General features: G+C 36.9%; 1 protein-coding gene across 4 annotated transcripts in view; it reads right to left on the bottom strand.

Moving 5' to 3' along the window:
- Nucleotides 1–16,899, bottom strand: part of Klhl13 (kelch like family member 13) — a 171,700-nt gene that overhangs the window by 87,574 nt on the left and 67,227 nt on the right. For all 4 annotated transcript variants that reach the window (XM_005368915.3, XM_013354380.2, XM_026790141.1 and 1 more), the window contains exon 2: nucleotides 10,545–10,616. In XM_005368915.3, the coding sequence (XP_005368972.1) occupies nucleotides 10,545–10,594 (50 nt within the window). In that variant the 5' untranslated portion in view covers nucleotides 10,595–10,616. The remainder of the gene's footprint in view (nucleotides 1–10,544; nucleotides 10,617–16,899) is intronic.

Below are 16,899 nucleotides of genomic sequence, written 5' to 3'. Positions count from 1 at the left end.
AAAACAGACAAACAAACAAAAAACAAGCCTGGGACTATTTCTAGAATCTAAACCAAATTATCTCATCTCATGTCTTAAGATTGCCAGCATCTAGTTTCTTAATTATAATGATGACTGATTGTAAAACATACATGAAAACCACCTTAAACTGTCTAACCAAACAAATCACTAGCAACAAATGACTGATCATCAGTACTCCAGGTTCTGTATTTATTGAGTACCTGCCCATTATTTATTGAGTACAAAACCCACTATAAACGACATAAAATGCATTTGGTAAGTCACCCATGCTCTGAAACAGTTCAATGAACAATTTCATAGGTATCAACAAGCTCAAATTACTTCAATGTGAAAATAAAAGCCACATAATAAATGCATTCAACTATTCAGAAGCCAAGAGACTCTCCTGGACCATCTGGCTGATCAGAGAGCATCAAATTTGATGTGCATATTGAAAAATAGGTTGTATTCCGACAGAAACAAGAGGGCATCCTTGGTGGCATTGCCATGCTAGGAATTTCAAAATTATTCTGAGTAGGGTGTGACTAATCCGGTTGGCTATTGAGTGCTTCCAGACACAGCCTACATATTTCCTAGTCCATTCCTGCATCTCCAATGCCATCCATTGTCATCTTTCACTTCCCACTTTGACTGCAACAGTAGGCAGTTGGTCTCACAAAATCTCCAACCCTCCTTCCCCAAATAACTTACACAAGATGTCAGTTCTCTTGTTGAAAGCTTCAGTAAGTAGTTTGTGGCATATTCATACCTATATAATACAACACAGTGCAACACAGCAATTGCTTCACACATCCAACTTAACTTGGCTTCTGTCCACTTCTTCCACTCCTCTTTTTCCCTTGACAGCAAAAATCATTAACGTTTTCCCCTTATAGCTCCATGAATATGTTTCAGATTTGCATGGTCTCCTGAACAGCAGTCAAAGATGAGATTAAACAGCAGGCATTTTCCTAAACTTAAGAGAAAGCTACAGAATCCATGCAATGATCTAGGGAGAATTTGTATTTAACCAGCAGTTTTAGTCTTGTAATTAGATCATGGCATGCAACGTAAGTGCTCTGCCTTACTTCTGAGACTTTAAAAATCATGTTCACATAGGTCCTGTGAGTTGTAGCTGAGATTATTGCTAAATATTTATGCTTTGTGGCTATTTTGTGTGAAATGTTTTTCACTGAATCTTTGAAGGAGCCACTACTAATACAAATAAAAGGTATTGTTATTTTAATTTTTATTTATAAATTACTTTTCTAGTTGTTTATTGATTTTTTTAAAAATCTTGTATAACTTGGGGCTAAAGAGATGGCACAGTGGTTAAGAGCATTAGCTGTTCTTTCACAGGTCCGAAGTTCAATTCCCAGCACCCACAGGGTGGTGTAGTCCCATTAAATACAGTACCTTCTTCTGGTGTACAAACGTACATGCAGAAAACACTTGTATCCATAAATAAATAAATAAATCTTTTTAAAAAATCTTATGTAATTTTTATCGATATATGAATATATCCACTTCTAAAATTTATTTGATCTTTTATGGTATGTATTTAGTGGTGATTTAGTACATGTAGACATGGTGAAACAATTACTAATAGTCAAATAAATTAACATTTCTGGCACACTCCATATTTGTCATCTTTAGTGAAAGCTCCTAAAATCTATTCTCCTGGCAAATTTTCATCAAATACTGCCACATCAATTACTATCAATTACTATGCTCAAGCTCCACTTCAGATCTTTACAAATTACCTAAGTATAAATCTGTACTCCATGACCTACTTCACCCCAGTTTTTCCTGCTCCCTGCCCATAGTTTCTACTTTTCACCTCTGAGGCTGGTTGGTTGTTTTTTTTTCCCTTACATCCCATAGTGAGATTGACATTTGTCTCATTTCACTTAGCAAAATGTCTCCTGATTCATCCATATTGTGACAAATGGCTGTATCCCTTTTAAAAAGCCTGGACACAATGCCACTGTAATTTTGTATAGAATAAGTCATTTCTTCATTATATATTAAAGGTAGTTTTTCACCTCTTGGCTATAGTGAATGAATGATGCTATAATGAATATGGGTGTAAAGATAATTCCTTCAACAAGTTGCACATTTCACTTCCTCAAATGCCAAACACAAAACAAGCTCTGGATTGCTTGTTGAGGAACCTACATACTGTTTTCTGCACTGGCTCTATGACTATATATCTTCACCAGTGTATACACTGGCTTGCTTATAATATCTACATTCTTTCTAAAACTTATCGTTTGTGTTTGAATACTTTCTGACAATCTATCTTCCCATTTTGTTGACTCCTTTGTCATACAAAAGTGTTTTGCAAAAATATTTCTTTCTTTTTATTTTATGCATATGAATATTTTGCTTGCATGCATGTATGTGTGCCACATGAATACCCAGTGCCCTTGAAGGCTTGAAGAACATCTTGGATCCAATGGAACTGGGATCCAACTGTTTGGAAGCCATCATATGGATAATGGCAACCAAACCTGGCTCTTCTGCAAGTGCTTTTAACCACTGAGCCATTTTTCTAACCCCCATACAGAAGTTTGCACAGTGGTTCCAACTAGTTTATTTTTGCTTCCGTTGCCTGAGCTTCTAATGTTACATCAAAATCAATGTCAATGCCAACAATATCACATAGGGAATTCTCTATATTTCCATCTAGGAATTTTATTAACCCAGATCTTAGCCTTAGGTCTTTAATCCACCTGGGGTTTATCTTTGTGATTGGTTCAAGATAGGGCACAGGTTCATTCCTTTGAATATCAACGTCTACTATTTTCACGGATTATTTAGCATTCAAAGTCATTTAGTTTGTTTTTTGTCATGCTGGACTAAAGTTATAGGTATGTATTATATTAAATAATCGTGGTGATGGCCTTTTTTGCTCCTTCTTAAATTATTTTACCATCAATGATGTTGGAATTATTTCAGACAAAATAGTTTTATATAATAAAGGGGAAAATTTGTACCTTTATCTTTTTAACAGTTCTTTTTATAAAACATCTGATTTTTTCAAGTACTTTCAGCATTTTATGTTTTTCTTACAAGATAAATATGTTGTAAGATGCAATGTTAGTATGAATAATTTTCATATCTTATAAGTTCTATTCAATATTCTAACTTTCTTAATAAAAGGGGTTAACTTCTTCATACATTCCATAGTGTGCCTGGTTTTATTTAGAATTTAAAATTGATTCATAATTTGCATATGTATAGAAGTCCCTTTTTTCCTTAGGTTTTGATGACTCTGAATTGTGTACCATTCTGAAATGAGCTGAGTAGCTAGCTGTTCATCATTTTCTAGGTTCTGAATGAGTTTTTTGTAAACAGAATTACCTTTTTTTTGGTTTAAGTGCTCATATTCATAACAAGAAAAGCTCTAGGCTAGAGCAATGAAGTCACTATGCTATCAGCTAGGGATCCTAACATCAGCTTCCTGAGCTCAAGCAGATGTCCCTCACCTTCCCATTCAGGTACCATGCCAATGACAGCAACACTGATCTGAGAATTGAATTTACAAGATGGTTTCCTCTATACAGTGGCATTATTAATTAATCAGATTCAACATGAAATTCAGGCCATGTTCATGCCTTTTATGGTCAATAGTGTACTTTTAATGTAGAAGCTAAAGTTCTATAATTTTCTAAAGAAAGCCTGAAATTAGAGAGGAGCAAAAGTTTCATAAAAAAGATGCAAAAACTAATAGTCATAAGATTTTAAAATGACAAAATATATCTTCAAAGGAAAAAAGTAAATTTTTCACTAAAGGAACAAACTGAGACCCTAGATTCAATTTCCAGTACCATGAAAAAAAAAAGGAAACAGGAAGGCAAGACTGTAAGAAAGTGTGCACACTAAATATAACTCCATATCAAAAGTAAACCAAAACCCTCTGAAAAGTAAAAAATAAAACAATTCATTTTAATCAGGCAAAATACAGAAAATATACTTAAAATGTCCAAATAGCTAACAAACACACAAAAGGCCAAATTATTACAAATGAGAAAAGGGTGAAGTGAAACCCTTAACTAGGAACCACTTTCTAGTCACAGAAAACCTACAGTTAAATATATCACAATGCCAAGAATGGGTGCTATATATGTATGTGTGCATGCCCCAGCAGTTTCATTCTTAGTCTTGTGTCTGTTATGGTTTGCATCTTAATTATTCTCTCCAAAGTTAGGTGATAAAGCCCTGCTTGTAACTACTAGTAAGACGTTAGGATATAGAACCCAGTCAGAGAAAGTACGTCAGTTGAGACCCTACCCTTCGTTGTCCCTTTGCTTCCTGGTGTCAACGAGGTGACACTATTTACAGGTACCATGATGCTCTAACTCCCATGAGGCTCAGAGTAATGGAGCCAGTAGACCCCAAAAAGAAGCCTCTAAAATACTGATCCAAACAACATTCTTCCTTGTTTGTATGAGTATGACATGGGCACAAGTCTATGTGTCTGTACATGTTCATGTGTAGGAATGTGGGTACGTACATGCCACGGCATGAATAGTCAGAAGAAAACAGGAGTCAGTCACTGCCTTCCATCTTGCTTGAGACAGGGTCTCTTTGCTTCATCACTATGCAAGGCTAGCAGGACCACGAGTTTGCAGGATTTGCTTGTCTCTACGTCCCATCTCTCAATAGGACCACTGAAATTATAGGCACCCGGCTATACAGGGGATTTGAACTGATGTCTTCATACTTAAATGGCAAATGTTTCCCCACCAAGCAATTTTCTTTGCTTCCTCTTTAAGTTAATTTTCTATCTTATATTCCCATGGCAACACAAAAGAACTAATACAATATCCAAGGGAAATAGGTACATATTCAAAGTAAGAACTTACAGAAGTATCACTCATAATATCATATCAACTGTAAATAAAGATACTTTGACTTCTTCTGTTACTATTTGTATCCCCTTAATCTCCTTAAGTTGTCTTTTTGCTCTAGCTGAGACTTCAAAGACTGTATTGGATAGGTAAGGAGAAAGTGGGTAACCTCGTCTCATTCCTGAATTTAGTGGAATTGCTTTGAGTTTCTCTACATTTAGTTTGATATTGGCTATATGCTTTAATTTAATAAAATAAATTGTCTTTATTATGTTGCAGTATGTCCCTTATATCCCTAATCTCGCCAGGACTTTTATCATGAAGGGGTGTTGGATTTTGCCAAAGATCTTTGTCTTTCAGTTTGCTTATATGGTGAATTATTTTTATTGATTTATGTATGTTGAACCATCCCTGCATCTCTGGGATGATGTCTACTTGTTCATGGTGGATTAACTTTCTGATGTGTTCTTGGAACCAGTTTTCAAGTATTATAATGTGAATTTTTGCATTCATGTTCATAAGGGAAACTGCTTTGTAGTTTTTCTTTGTTGAATCTTTGTGTGATTTAGGTATCAGGGTAACTGTGGCCTCCTAAAATGAATCAGGCAATACTCATTCTGTTACTATTTTGTGGAATAATTTGAGGAGCATGGACATTAACTCTCCATTGAAATCTGGTAGAATTCTGTGCTAAAAGTATTTGGCCCTAGATTTTTCTTTTTGTTAGGAAGAATTTCAGTTATTGATTCTATTTCACTAGGGGGTTATAGGTCTGTTTAAAATGTTTATTTGATCTCGATTTAAATTTTTTAAGTGGTATATATCACAAAAATTTCTTTTAGATTTTTTTTTCCAATTTGGTAAATTAAAGTGTGTCCTTATGTTTCTCTGGATTTCCTTGGTGTGTTGTTATGTACCCCATTCCATTTCTAATTTTATTATTTCTCTGTCTGACTTTTAGCTAATTGTGAAATCTTACTGATTTTCTAAAAGAATGAAATCTTTGCTTAATTGAGTCTTTGTATTGGTTACTTGTTATTTATTTTATTGACTTCAGCTCAGAGTTTGATTATTTCTTGCTGTCTGCTCATTTTTAGGTGTGGTTTCTTATTTTTGTTCTAGAGCTTTTAGATATTTTGCTACTAGTATGAGATCCCTCCAAACTTTTATATAGGCACTTGCTGCTATTAACTTGTCTCGTAGAACTGCCTCCATTGTTTTCTGTAAGTTTGGGTGTTCTGTGTACTTACTTTCACTCACTTCTAGAATGTTTTTAATTTCTTTCTGAATTTCTGTTTTAATGAATTGATCCTTCAGCAGTGAATTGTTCAGTTTCCATGGCTTTGTAAACTTTCTGTTGTTTCTGATGTTGTGGATATCCAGCTAATCGATGGTGGCCAAAGAAGATGCAAGGTTTTATTTCAATTTTTTTTTTGTATTTGTAGAGACCTGCTTTGTGTCCAGAGAGCAGGGGGATCTATTAGAATGATTTACAAACTGTGGTCTAACTAATCCACCACTAGTTGGGTAAGGACAGAAACTCCAAGAATACAGTAGTTGCTCAGTCTACACTGCTAGGTGTCTCAGCTATTGTTCGGTATACAATGGAATTCTGAAGAAGCAGGTTCTAATGTCAGTGAAAGTAAGGACTTGCTAGCAAGGCAAGACCACGTGGGCAAAGAGCAAAAGCTTTCTTCCCTCCCATGCCCCTATATAGGTTTCCAGTAAAAGGTGTGGCCCAGATTAGATCTGGATTAAAGGTGTGTCTCCTTGCTTTATTATCTGGATTAAATATGTGTCTTCTTACCTCAAAGATCTGAATTAGAAGTAAATCTTCCTAATTAAAATTAAGCCAAAATCCCTCACATGTGTGTCCTCTATTTTGGGGTTTTATTTAATTCCATATGTAGTCAAACTGATAACCAAGAATAGCAATCACAACAGTTTTGCTAGTTTGGACTGGCATCTGTGGTCTCTTAGAGTCTGGAACACATCTGTCCAGGCCCTTCTGGCTTTAGTCTCTATTTAGAAGTCAGATATAATTCTAATAGTACTCCCTTTATATGCTACTTGATCTTTTTCCTTTGCAGCTTTTAATATTCTTTCTTTGTTCTGTGTGTTTAGTGTTTTGATTATTATGTGCTGAGAGGACTTTCTTTTCTGGCTGAGTCTTCTAGAGTTCTGTATGCTTCTTGCACCTTGATAGGCATAGAAAAACTTTCATCTATGATTTTGATAAAAACATTTTCTATGCCTTTGACCTGGGTTTCTTCCCCTTCCTGCATTCCTATTTTTCTTAGATTTGGTCTTTTCATAGTGTCCCATATCTCCTGGATGTTTTGTGCCAGGATTTTTAAAGATTTAACATTTTCTTTAATTGAGGTATCCATTTCTTCTATCACTCTTCAATGTCCAAGAATCTCTCTTCCATCTCTTGCGTTCCGTTGGTCAGGCTTACCTTTGAGAATCCTGTTCAAGCTCTTAAATTTTTCATTTCCAGCTTTTTCTCACTTTGGGTGTTCTTCACTGATTTGATTCCCACTTCCAGGTCTTAAACTATTTTACTCATTTCCTTCCACTGCTGTTTGGGTTTTCATAGATTTTTAAAGGGATTTAGTAGTTTCCTCTTTAAGGGCCTCTATCATATCCATAAAGGCTATTTTAAGGTCCTTGTCTTGGGCTTCAGCTGTGTTGCAGTTCTCAGGGTCTGCTATGGTAGGGTTGTAGGACTCTAGTGGAATCATATTGTCCTGAGTGGGATTGATTGTATTTTTATGCTGGTGTAGGCACCTGGGTTTGGGAATACCAATTCTAGGTGTTGGTATCTGGTCTTATCTTTCTTGGGTGAGTGTTTTGTGGTTTCTGTTGCCCTCTCTGGTTCTTTGGAGAGTGTGGTGGCTCTGTGTTGCCTGGTAGGGAATTCTTTTGGGATCCTATTAGGTGCAGTCAATGAGGGTTCCAGGTAAAATGTGTTTCTAAGTATTGAGTGCCCATACTTAGGAAAGGTGATGGACTAGAGGGGCCTTATGGAGCCCCACAGGAAGCAGGAAAGCAACGTGTTTACCAGAATCTGCTCAGTCCCCTAGTAAGGGGGCAGATCATGAGAAGTTACAAGAGGTAGTGAGTTACAGAGCTGGGGGCGCAACTGAAGGATCGAATGTGGAGGAGAGGAGGGAGAGTGAAGATCTGAAGTGTGCTACCTGTCTAGCTGACATACTGCATCTTTGGCAGGCTTAGCTGGTAGGTTCCTAGGGAATGCCTGCTGGAGTCGGGGGCTGAGCTCACAGGATGAACTGGTAGGAAGTTTGGAGCAGATCTGTATGATTCACTGGAGCGGGAGGCTGCAGGGAGAGGAAGGTTGCAACAAGTGGTCTGCTACAGAGTTGGGGGGAGAGTGGCATATGGGATCTGGAGTGAGGAAGGAGCAGTGACGATCCACAGTGCCTGCTGGTTCCCACGAATGCATGCGGGAGCTGGAGGCTGTGATAAATGAAGTGGGTTCTCTAGAGTTTGTAATTAGGAATCTTTCTCAGATAGCTTAAGAAAACTTCTAAAAAAACATATCCTTTCAAAGAATTCATGCTGACTTAATGTTCTGTGAAATTTATGTTTGAGGGGGCTGAAGAGATGACTCAGAAGGCCCCTTGCAGAGAATTGGAGTTCAATTATTGGCACTCATGATGCCTTCCAACTTCCTGTACCTCCAGTCCTAAGGCATCCAACAGCCCGTTCTGGGCTCCAGAGATACTGCTCTCACAAGCACAGCACATCCACTCTTGCTACATGTATACGTGGTCAGAAAGAAAAATAAAATCTTCAAAACTGAAAAAAAAAAGAATTGAGTGTGGGGTCCGGGAGAAAGTTGGGAGGGGAATATCTGTTTGATCCACCGAAAACAGGGGAAGACGATAGAAGGCCGCAGTAGGTGGTCTGTTACAGGGCTGGGGAGGAAACTAGGGGGATTGATTTGGAGGAGGGAAGGAAAAGGTGAAGATCTGCACTTAACCTACCTGCTTCTTTGGCGGAGTCTTCTCTGTCTTTTCACCAAAGATGACCACAGATTATTTTTCTCATTTTACTGATTTCTGCGTTATTGAGCAAATATATCTTACAGCCTCCCAGTACAGATTCATCCCACACCCTTCCAAAGATGTTGAGAGTTCACAACCCAATACATCAGTATCCTTTAAATGATTACTTAATGGGATTGTTATGTAAAACCCATTATATACTATACATCAAATAGCCATGACTTTATATATGTTCCACTTCTGTCTTAACCATTCCCATTTTTTGTCTTACAATTCAACTGTATTTTAAAATACCTCAGAATTCAGAATCACAAATTCATTATGACTCACTTAATGATGGGGATATGTTCTGCGAAATAAATCATTAGGTAAGTTTATCGCTGTGTACATAGCATATAGTCATCCACACATTTACACAAACTTAGATGACAGACATTGTAAAAATATTCCACATGAGGTTAATGTCACTGTAACACAGTATATTATTTATAGCAAACATTTTTATATGAATAGGATCACAATATAAAATAATATTAGAAGTATAGTATAATGAACACACAATCCAGTAACTAAGTCATTTATCATCATTATTAATTATTATATCTTCCACACAACTAATAGGTGAACTTGTATACAACATGCAGAAAAATAGGTTCGTTTCTATCACTACCTTCACAAATACACACCTAACGAACTGTCCTGTGTTGCTAGGGTGACTACATAGGGGTTTTCACCTCCATTATAAACGTACAGGACTCCAGTTGTATATGCATCTATTATTAATGGAAACGATGTTCCCTGTATGGCTGTGCCACATTTTAATAACTAAAGTCCCACACTAAAATTTCAATAATACTAGCACTTCCATACCATTTACTATTTGCCAAGCCTGCTGCCAACTGTGCCCTCCCTCTTTCCCCTCACACCCATTACAAGCATACACATACCATACTACAGCATGCAATGCAGGCATTACTGGCCCCACTTCACAGAGGATGAAATTGAAGTTTAGAACAGATAAGAACATTCCTCAAGACTCCTACCATGCAAACAACCAGAACACAGAGAACTCTGTGGGACATGCTATTTCCAAAGCTTCACCCAAACTCTGCAACCAAACTACTAGGAAGGAGAAATGTTCTTTTACACATGCATAGACAAGTCTATTTTTCTTTAAACCATTAATTTAAATTCTTAACCTGCCTTGGAGAGCTCTAATGGCTCACAGTAACTCCGTGGAAAGCGTATAACTGGATTTTTAGTGACAGAAATATCTGTATAATCACAGGGAAGTACTATTTTAAAATGTTATTGGGACTTTTACTATGAAGCTATGATTGTATTTATGATTGTATTTATTCACAGATAATGCTTTTAAAACTAAAATTTGAAATCATAATCTCCAGTGACTGTACGCCAGCTGTTCACACTTTATATCCAGTGTGTTTTCTAGGTATGCTCTCTTTATCATTAGCTCAGAACAGTGTCAGCAACACTCCTTATGTATCTGATCACTTAGCTCTTCTCTTATTTACTTATTTAAAAAGTAATTCCTATTTTTAAGCTAGGCATTGAATAAATATTTATTATTTTCTATGTTAAGCATATAAAATAGAGGAATCATACAACTTATAAAGTAAATTGTTTCCATAAATACCGGTTGCGGAGTATCGCAGCAACTAATTCTCCTCTGTGTAGAATATCCATCACCTCTCAGAGCTGAACAGACCTATTCAGGAAGAAAAAAAAAGCCAAAATTCACTATAGTGCTATTTTTAAAATTTAGGAAAGTTTTATAATATAAATCCATGTATCTAGTGTCCATAATAAAACCTGTGGAAATTATGAAATTGACTCATATTACAAAGTTCAATAGTCACAATATATTGAAAACCCAATGGCGAATCATTAAATAGTTACTGAAAATAGCGTTGATAATTCCATGTGAAGTCATTAGCGAGCAAGTGTCTATAGACAGTCAATGCATATAGAGGAACTGAAGATACATAGAAACAGATTCAGTAAGCTTGAAAAATCTGTGGGAAGTTAGGTTAGATAAAAGAAATGAAAAGCAAAGGGTTGGGGCAAATATTCACTATACATAGACAGCATCAATTCCCATGATGATGTGGACACTCAAAGTTTGAGAAGCCCATAAAGCTTCTACAGGGGTTTGCACAAAATACAGGCCAGAAATTTAGAACATCTTAAATCTTAGTAATTAAACACTAGGTAGCAATTTTGTTTATCTTGAAATGAATGAAATTGGTTTCATGGTTATCTTGTTTTAGTAAACTGAATTAAACCTACATCTGTTTCTTTGTAATAATGTCAATTAAAAAGGTAGATATTATATACAATGCCACATAATTTATATATAATATATATATAAATATAACATTATACACATATTAATTAATATATAATATATAACTTGGATTGGTATGTATAATTTTAAAAGATTGCTTTCTTTTTAAAAAAATTTAAAAAGAAAAATGTAGATATTATATAAGCTATAATGTATATATTAATATAACATTATACACGTATTAATATATTAGTGTATAACATTCTACATGTGTTATATGTTAACATAGTATATATAACATCTTATATATTAGTATCTATTATATAGTATATATTATATTAGTATATTTAACATAATGTTATATATAAATTATATTTTCTTTAAGCATATTAGAAATAAAAATGCATATTTTACTTTAGTGTTCCTTGTTAATAAAGTCAAATTATCACATTAGAAGAATAACAATGTGTTACAAGCAGCTTTGTTTGCAAAAGTGTCTGCTATGAAAATTTACAGAAAAAAATGATTACAGAGTGGAAGAGGGGCTCTTCATCTATTCTAGTGCTCTTCCAGTTTATTTTTTATGGAATAGGAGTGGTAGAAAAATATACTCTGTTAGATCTTTTTATATAAATTTGAAAAGGGAAACAAAAAGACTAAATAGTATGTATATTTACGTTCACATCACGTTTTATGCTTATAATCCCACTGTTGCATACAATCAAGGACCTTAAGTGAAACTGCAAATCTAAAGCATCTCAAAGCCAAATGACTTTGTATTTACCCTTTATTTAAAACTTTTTTATTGTCTGTTTATTTTTATAAATTTATGTATGCTTCGACAGTTTCATACATGAATAGAATATATTGTGTTTCCTCTTATCCCTATGCTTTTTCTATCCATGTCACATCTTCATTAGACATCATCATCCAACCAAGTCTCCACTGCTTGGCCTGTCTTTGGGTGTGTGTGTGTGTGTGTGTGTGTGTGTGTGTGTGTGTGTGTGTGTGTGTCCTAGTGAATTAAAAGAGTTCCATTCCTACGGTTATTGAAGTGAAGCTATCCACTGCAGCATGAACGATTCACCGGTGCCTTCTTCACTAAAGACAAGGATGCGCTCTCCTGCCGCACCCCTGCAGTGTCATTAGCTGCCCCCCAGTAGTACTTTCCCCATCTGTAACTGAAAGCTTACAGGCCGAGTCTTACATAGACCCTATATATAGTCAGATGCAGCTCTTGTGATTTCAAGCGCTGCACTTATTGTCTTATCTATCATACACTTAATGGTTTTCCATTTGGCTTTTACACTCTTTCTGCCCTTCAGTAGTAATACTGGATCCTTGGAAACGGTGTTGTGGATGTTCCTCTTAATTGGACAGTTAATAATCACCTGTTTTCAGAACTACTAAGCACCCTTTGCCTCACAAGCTGGTATGCAAGGTCCAAAGGATGGAAATACCATTAGAGCTTTTTCTCTCCCAACTGCTGCCACAGCCTCTTCTGACACTATGAAAATGAGTCCTGAGAAAAACTTCCTGCCCCTTTCCATGACAGTGGCTGTGTATTCAGAAACAAAATATGTGGTGCTTCCAGCTATAGGATAGGCTCATGCCATCTGTCCTGATTTATACTGTTGTTACTGCTATGATAAAACACAGAACATAGCCAACCTGAAGAAAGGAAAGGTTTTCTTGGCATACAGGTTATAACCTCTCATAGAGGAAAGTCCAGGCAGGAACTCAAGACAAGACCCCAGAAGAAGATACTGAAGCAGAAACCACGCAGGAATGTTGTTCTCTGGTTTACTCCTCCATGCTTTCTGAGCTAAATTTCTAATAGAGTCCTACTTACCTGCCCAGGGATGGCACCGTTCACAGGCTAAATGGTGAGAGGATTTTGAGATGTTCTAATGCTGTGGAAACTCCTTCAGCTAATAGCCTTTAAGATATCGGCCCACTTTCGGCCTGGTCTCATGCACTATATGTGCAAATGAAAACCATGCATGGCTTTTTTATCTGCTGGATTTGGCTCCCAGTTCCCAGCGCACAGAAGACTGAGGATCACTACCCTTATTGTGAGCTCATCCCCAACTAAGTAAACCTTTGTTATACTCCATTCTGGGCTACTGTGGAATTCTTTGCTACTACTACAGTCTAAGATTTGTGTTTTGTTCAGGCTCTATGGCGTGTTTTAAAGGAGATATGATAGAGCATTAAAATACTAAATGTACCTAGATTGCAACTAGGACTCTAGAAGGGTGAGATGAGCAATAAAACTCTGCTATACTAATTAAATTAGGCAAAACTATAGTGTCCTGAAGCTAAGCATTCAAACCTACTTCTAATCCTTCCTGTCACTTGGCGGTGTCCCACTCAGAAGCACTATGTTGGACAACTTTACCCCTACTGTGACAGAGCTGGGAAGCGTTCAGGTGTGTTAGATGTTTGGATCGTGGAGACAACACCCTTATTCATGGTCGTCTTGTGGAGTGGGTTCCTGATAAAAGGATATGTTTCATTTGTTTGTTTGCTTGTCTTTGACTTTGGTCTCAGAAGAGGCACATGTGATGGTGTGCACACAGAAGTCAGAGGTCAACTTTGTGGGAGTCAGTGCTCTCCTACCCTGTACATGATTGAATTCACGTCATACAACTTGGCAGCAAGAACCTTTATCTGCTGGGCAATCTCACCAGCTTTTGGCTTGCTTATGTGTGCACTCTCTTTCCCCTTTCCTTTTCATCGTCTCCCACAGGAAGATAAAGCACGAAGAGCCTGGCCCCTTGATTCTGAAGGTCTACTCTGTAGAATAGGAGAAGCAGTTTTCTTTTCTGTATGAATTTAACCCTCTTTGGGATTTTGTTAGAACAGTTCAAGGTGTGAAACAATATGAGGCCAAGCCAACAAAGGTTAAATATGATGTCATTTAGAAAAGAGGCAGATGGCTCCAGAGTCGCACAAAGAGAAATGTACTAAGGAATTACAGACAAAAACGCCCTGGAGCAGCAGCAGGACTAGCAGATCTCCACACACCAAAGAAAAGAGGGGGGGGTATTTGCTGAGCTAGACAAAAGTAGGTTATGGCCCAACCAGAATGTACCAGCCCTTTCTTAAAAACAATGGACACATCCATTGTAAGTAAGAAATACTCAGTATCAGCACAACTCATTTGGATGACAGCCTGAGCGACGTTTCCCTCTCAGGCCTGGTATGCATGCCAGAGTCACTTAGCACACCAAACAGAGATTGCAATCAAGATATATGTAAGTCGCATCCATTTAGGTCCTTGCAACAGTGTGGTGCAGCCCTCCTCCTTCAACCAATACCCTGCTTCACACTAGCAACTCGTCTCATAGGCACAGATCGCGGCCTGGGGTTGCCCATTAAAATTCAAAAGCAGACTCTTCCAGTTCCTTAAAAGCAGGGCTTTGCATGACAGGATATGGAACTCTAGCCACTTACTATAAAGGCTTTTAATAAGCCCATGTTTTAAATTTCTTGATATGTTCTTGCTTCTCACAGACCAAGGGCTCCCAAGTCTGGAGATATTAGAATTTCCATAGAAAGAATTAGTTCATTTTTCTCTTAAGGAGAGAAAGGGAGTTCATTTAAGCTGTAACTTAATTTGTTCAAAACAGTTTTAACCTCCTCTGTGCATCTACTGTATTCTCCCCAACGTGATTTTTTTATTTGCTTTTTATACTTGAATGGGATTAGGAAGGGATAAACACATGCAATCAAATTTACATAGAATTTAACTAAAGCCAAGTTTAAAAACCATATAATTAGCTGGGCAGTGGTGGTACATGCCTTTAATCCCAGCACTTAGGAGGCAGAGGCAGGTGGATCTCTGTGAGTTCAAGGTCAGTCTGGTCTACAGAGCTAGTTCCAGGACAGCTAAGGCTACACTGAGAAACCACGTCATAAATCATATTATTATCTACTAAAAAACAACCCTATAATACACGTAAATCAGTGTATTATATCTATCGAGTTTAAATGAAAAATTTCATGTAGGCTGACAATGCTCCTTCTAAGTGCCCAAATCCACCTACAAAAGCCCAGTGACTGGCATGAGAAGCCCTCTTTTGGCTGTTAGGCAGAGTTGTCCAAGAGACTCCTGAAACATTATAGGCTGTTGCTATTTCCCTTCATTACTGCCCAACCCCAGAGGTGGAAGTTAAGTTCCTTGCTGAAGATACACACACAAGGCCTAGAATTCCTAAGCTGAAACTGACCTGAATGCCTTATCCCTGAAGACAAAACTTCATGGTATTAGGTGGTGCCCTGAAAGTTTTCAAAGGAGGGAAGCAACCAAAAGTACTACCCAGCTATGACATCTATGAAGCACAACTACTAACATGGTAGCCAATTGCAGTAGTGGGATGCGCTGCTTGTTGGTAACCAATAGTTCTCTAACTGGACTTAAAGCCTGCTCAACAAGAGGGAAATCTTGTGATATGGAAACCTAGCCAACTACCCAGGGCCAGTGAAAGTCATGATTTGTGGAGGAGAATTACAACTACTACTTTAATAAAACATCATAATCCTTAAATCCTATTGACTACTCAGAGACCATTTGCAATTATACCAGACAGTAATCTTGAAACTTAATCAACATTTTAGATTTACAGGATCCCATAGAAAGAGCATCACTCCCATGACAGCTGGAAGTAATTTTAGAAGACAACGTCCCTTTTCCCAACAAAGTTTGTCCTCAGGGTTAAGGATATCATTTAGGGGTATTACTGGATTAGGGCTGGGGGTTGGGATGAAAATTATGTAGGCTCAGAGATCTCTTTGAAAAACAAAGAGGAAAATTGAATGTGATAACAGGTAGATTAGTGTGAGTTTATTATTACTAATTATACTAATAATAATAGTGAGTAATAGTGAATACTTGTGAGCTATTATTTATGAACAATTTACATTGGTATAGATTTTGTATATTGATACAAGTTCAAATTATATTTGTTATATTGAATATACTCCTATTTCTGTTTACAATGTTTGTACACCTATGCAAAATTATTTTGCCAGATTGTATGTATGCATGTTTCTACCTCTGTTTAGAACATTTTTCATATGATACAAACTTAGGATATATTTATCATATTGCATTATATATTTCTACTTTGGATCAAGATACTTATACATTGCTTACATTTTGAGGTCATTGTCCTCATTTGCTGCACAGTTGTTTAAAGATTGTTTAATATTCTAATACAAAGTCTTAGTCTTTAAGTTATACAGGTATTAAATATTAGAGGTCAATATTCATTCATGTTTGTCACAATTAGACTAATCAGGTTCTTTAGATACATAGAGATTATATTCTGCATAGATAGGTAATCTTCAACTGCTTCAAAGAACTGTAGAATATGGCATTTAAATAAATTAGGATTATGTTGACGTGAGGTACGACTGCTTCTGGCAGTACTGATCTATTCCCACGAGAATGTTGAACACCAAAGACACTCCACTTGGAGCTCGTTTTCTTCTTGGCAAAACTGGCCTTTAGGCAAGAAACTGCCCATGCCTTGACCACTAACAAAATGCATGATGTCCAGACTGGACAAACAAGATACTAGAAAAAAGGACTGCCAAACCTTGCCAAGACAGGAGAAGACAGCTTTGAAAAATTTTTCTGCCTGTGAAAAATGTCTGTCAGTTACTCTAGGCCTTAGCCAAAGTTGGTTGTTTCAAC

Source organism: Microtus ochrogaster, unplaced genomic scaffold (assembly GCF_000317375.1).
Source record: "Microtus ochrogaster isolate Prairie Vole_2 unplaced genomic scaffold, MicOch1.0 UNK42, whole genome shotgun sequence".
Classification (NCBI taxonomy): domain Eukaryota; kingdom Metazoa; phylum Chordata; class Mammalia; order Rodentia; family Cricetidae; genus Microtus; species Microtus ochrogaster.
The sequence above is the reverse complement of the archived record's forward strand: the minus strand, read 5'-3'. Positions and strand labels throughout refer to the sequence as shown.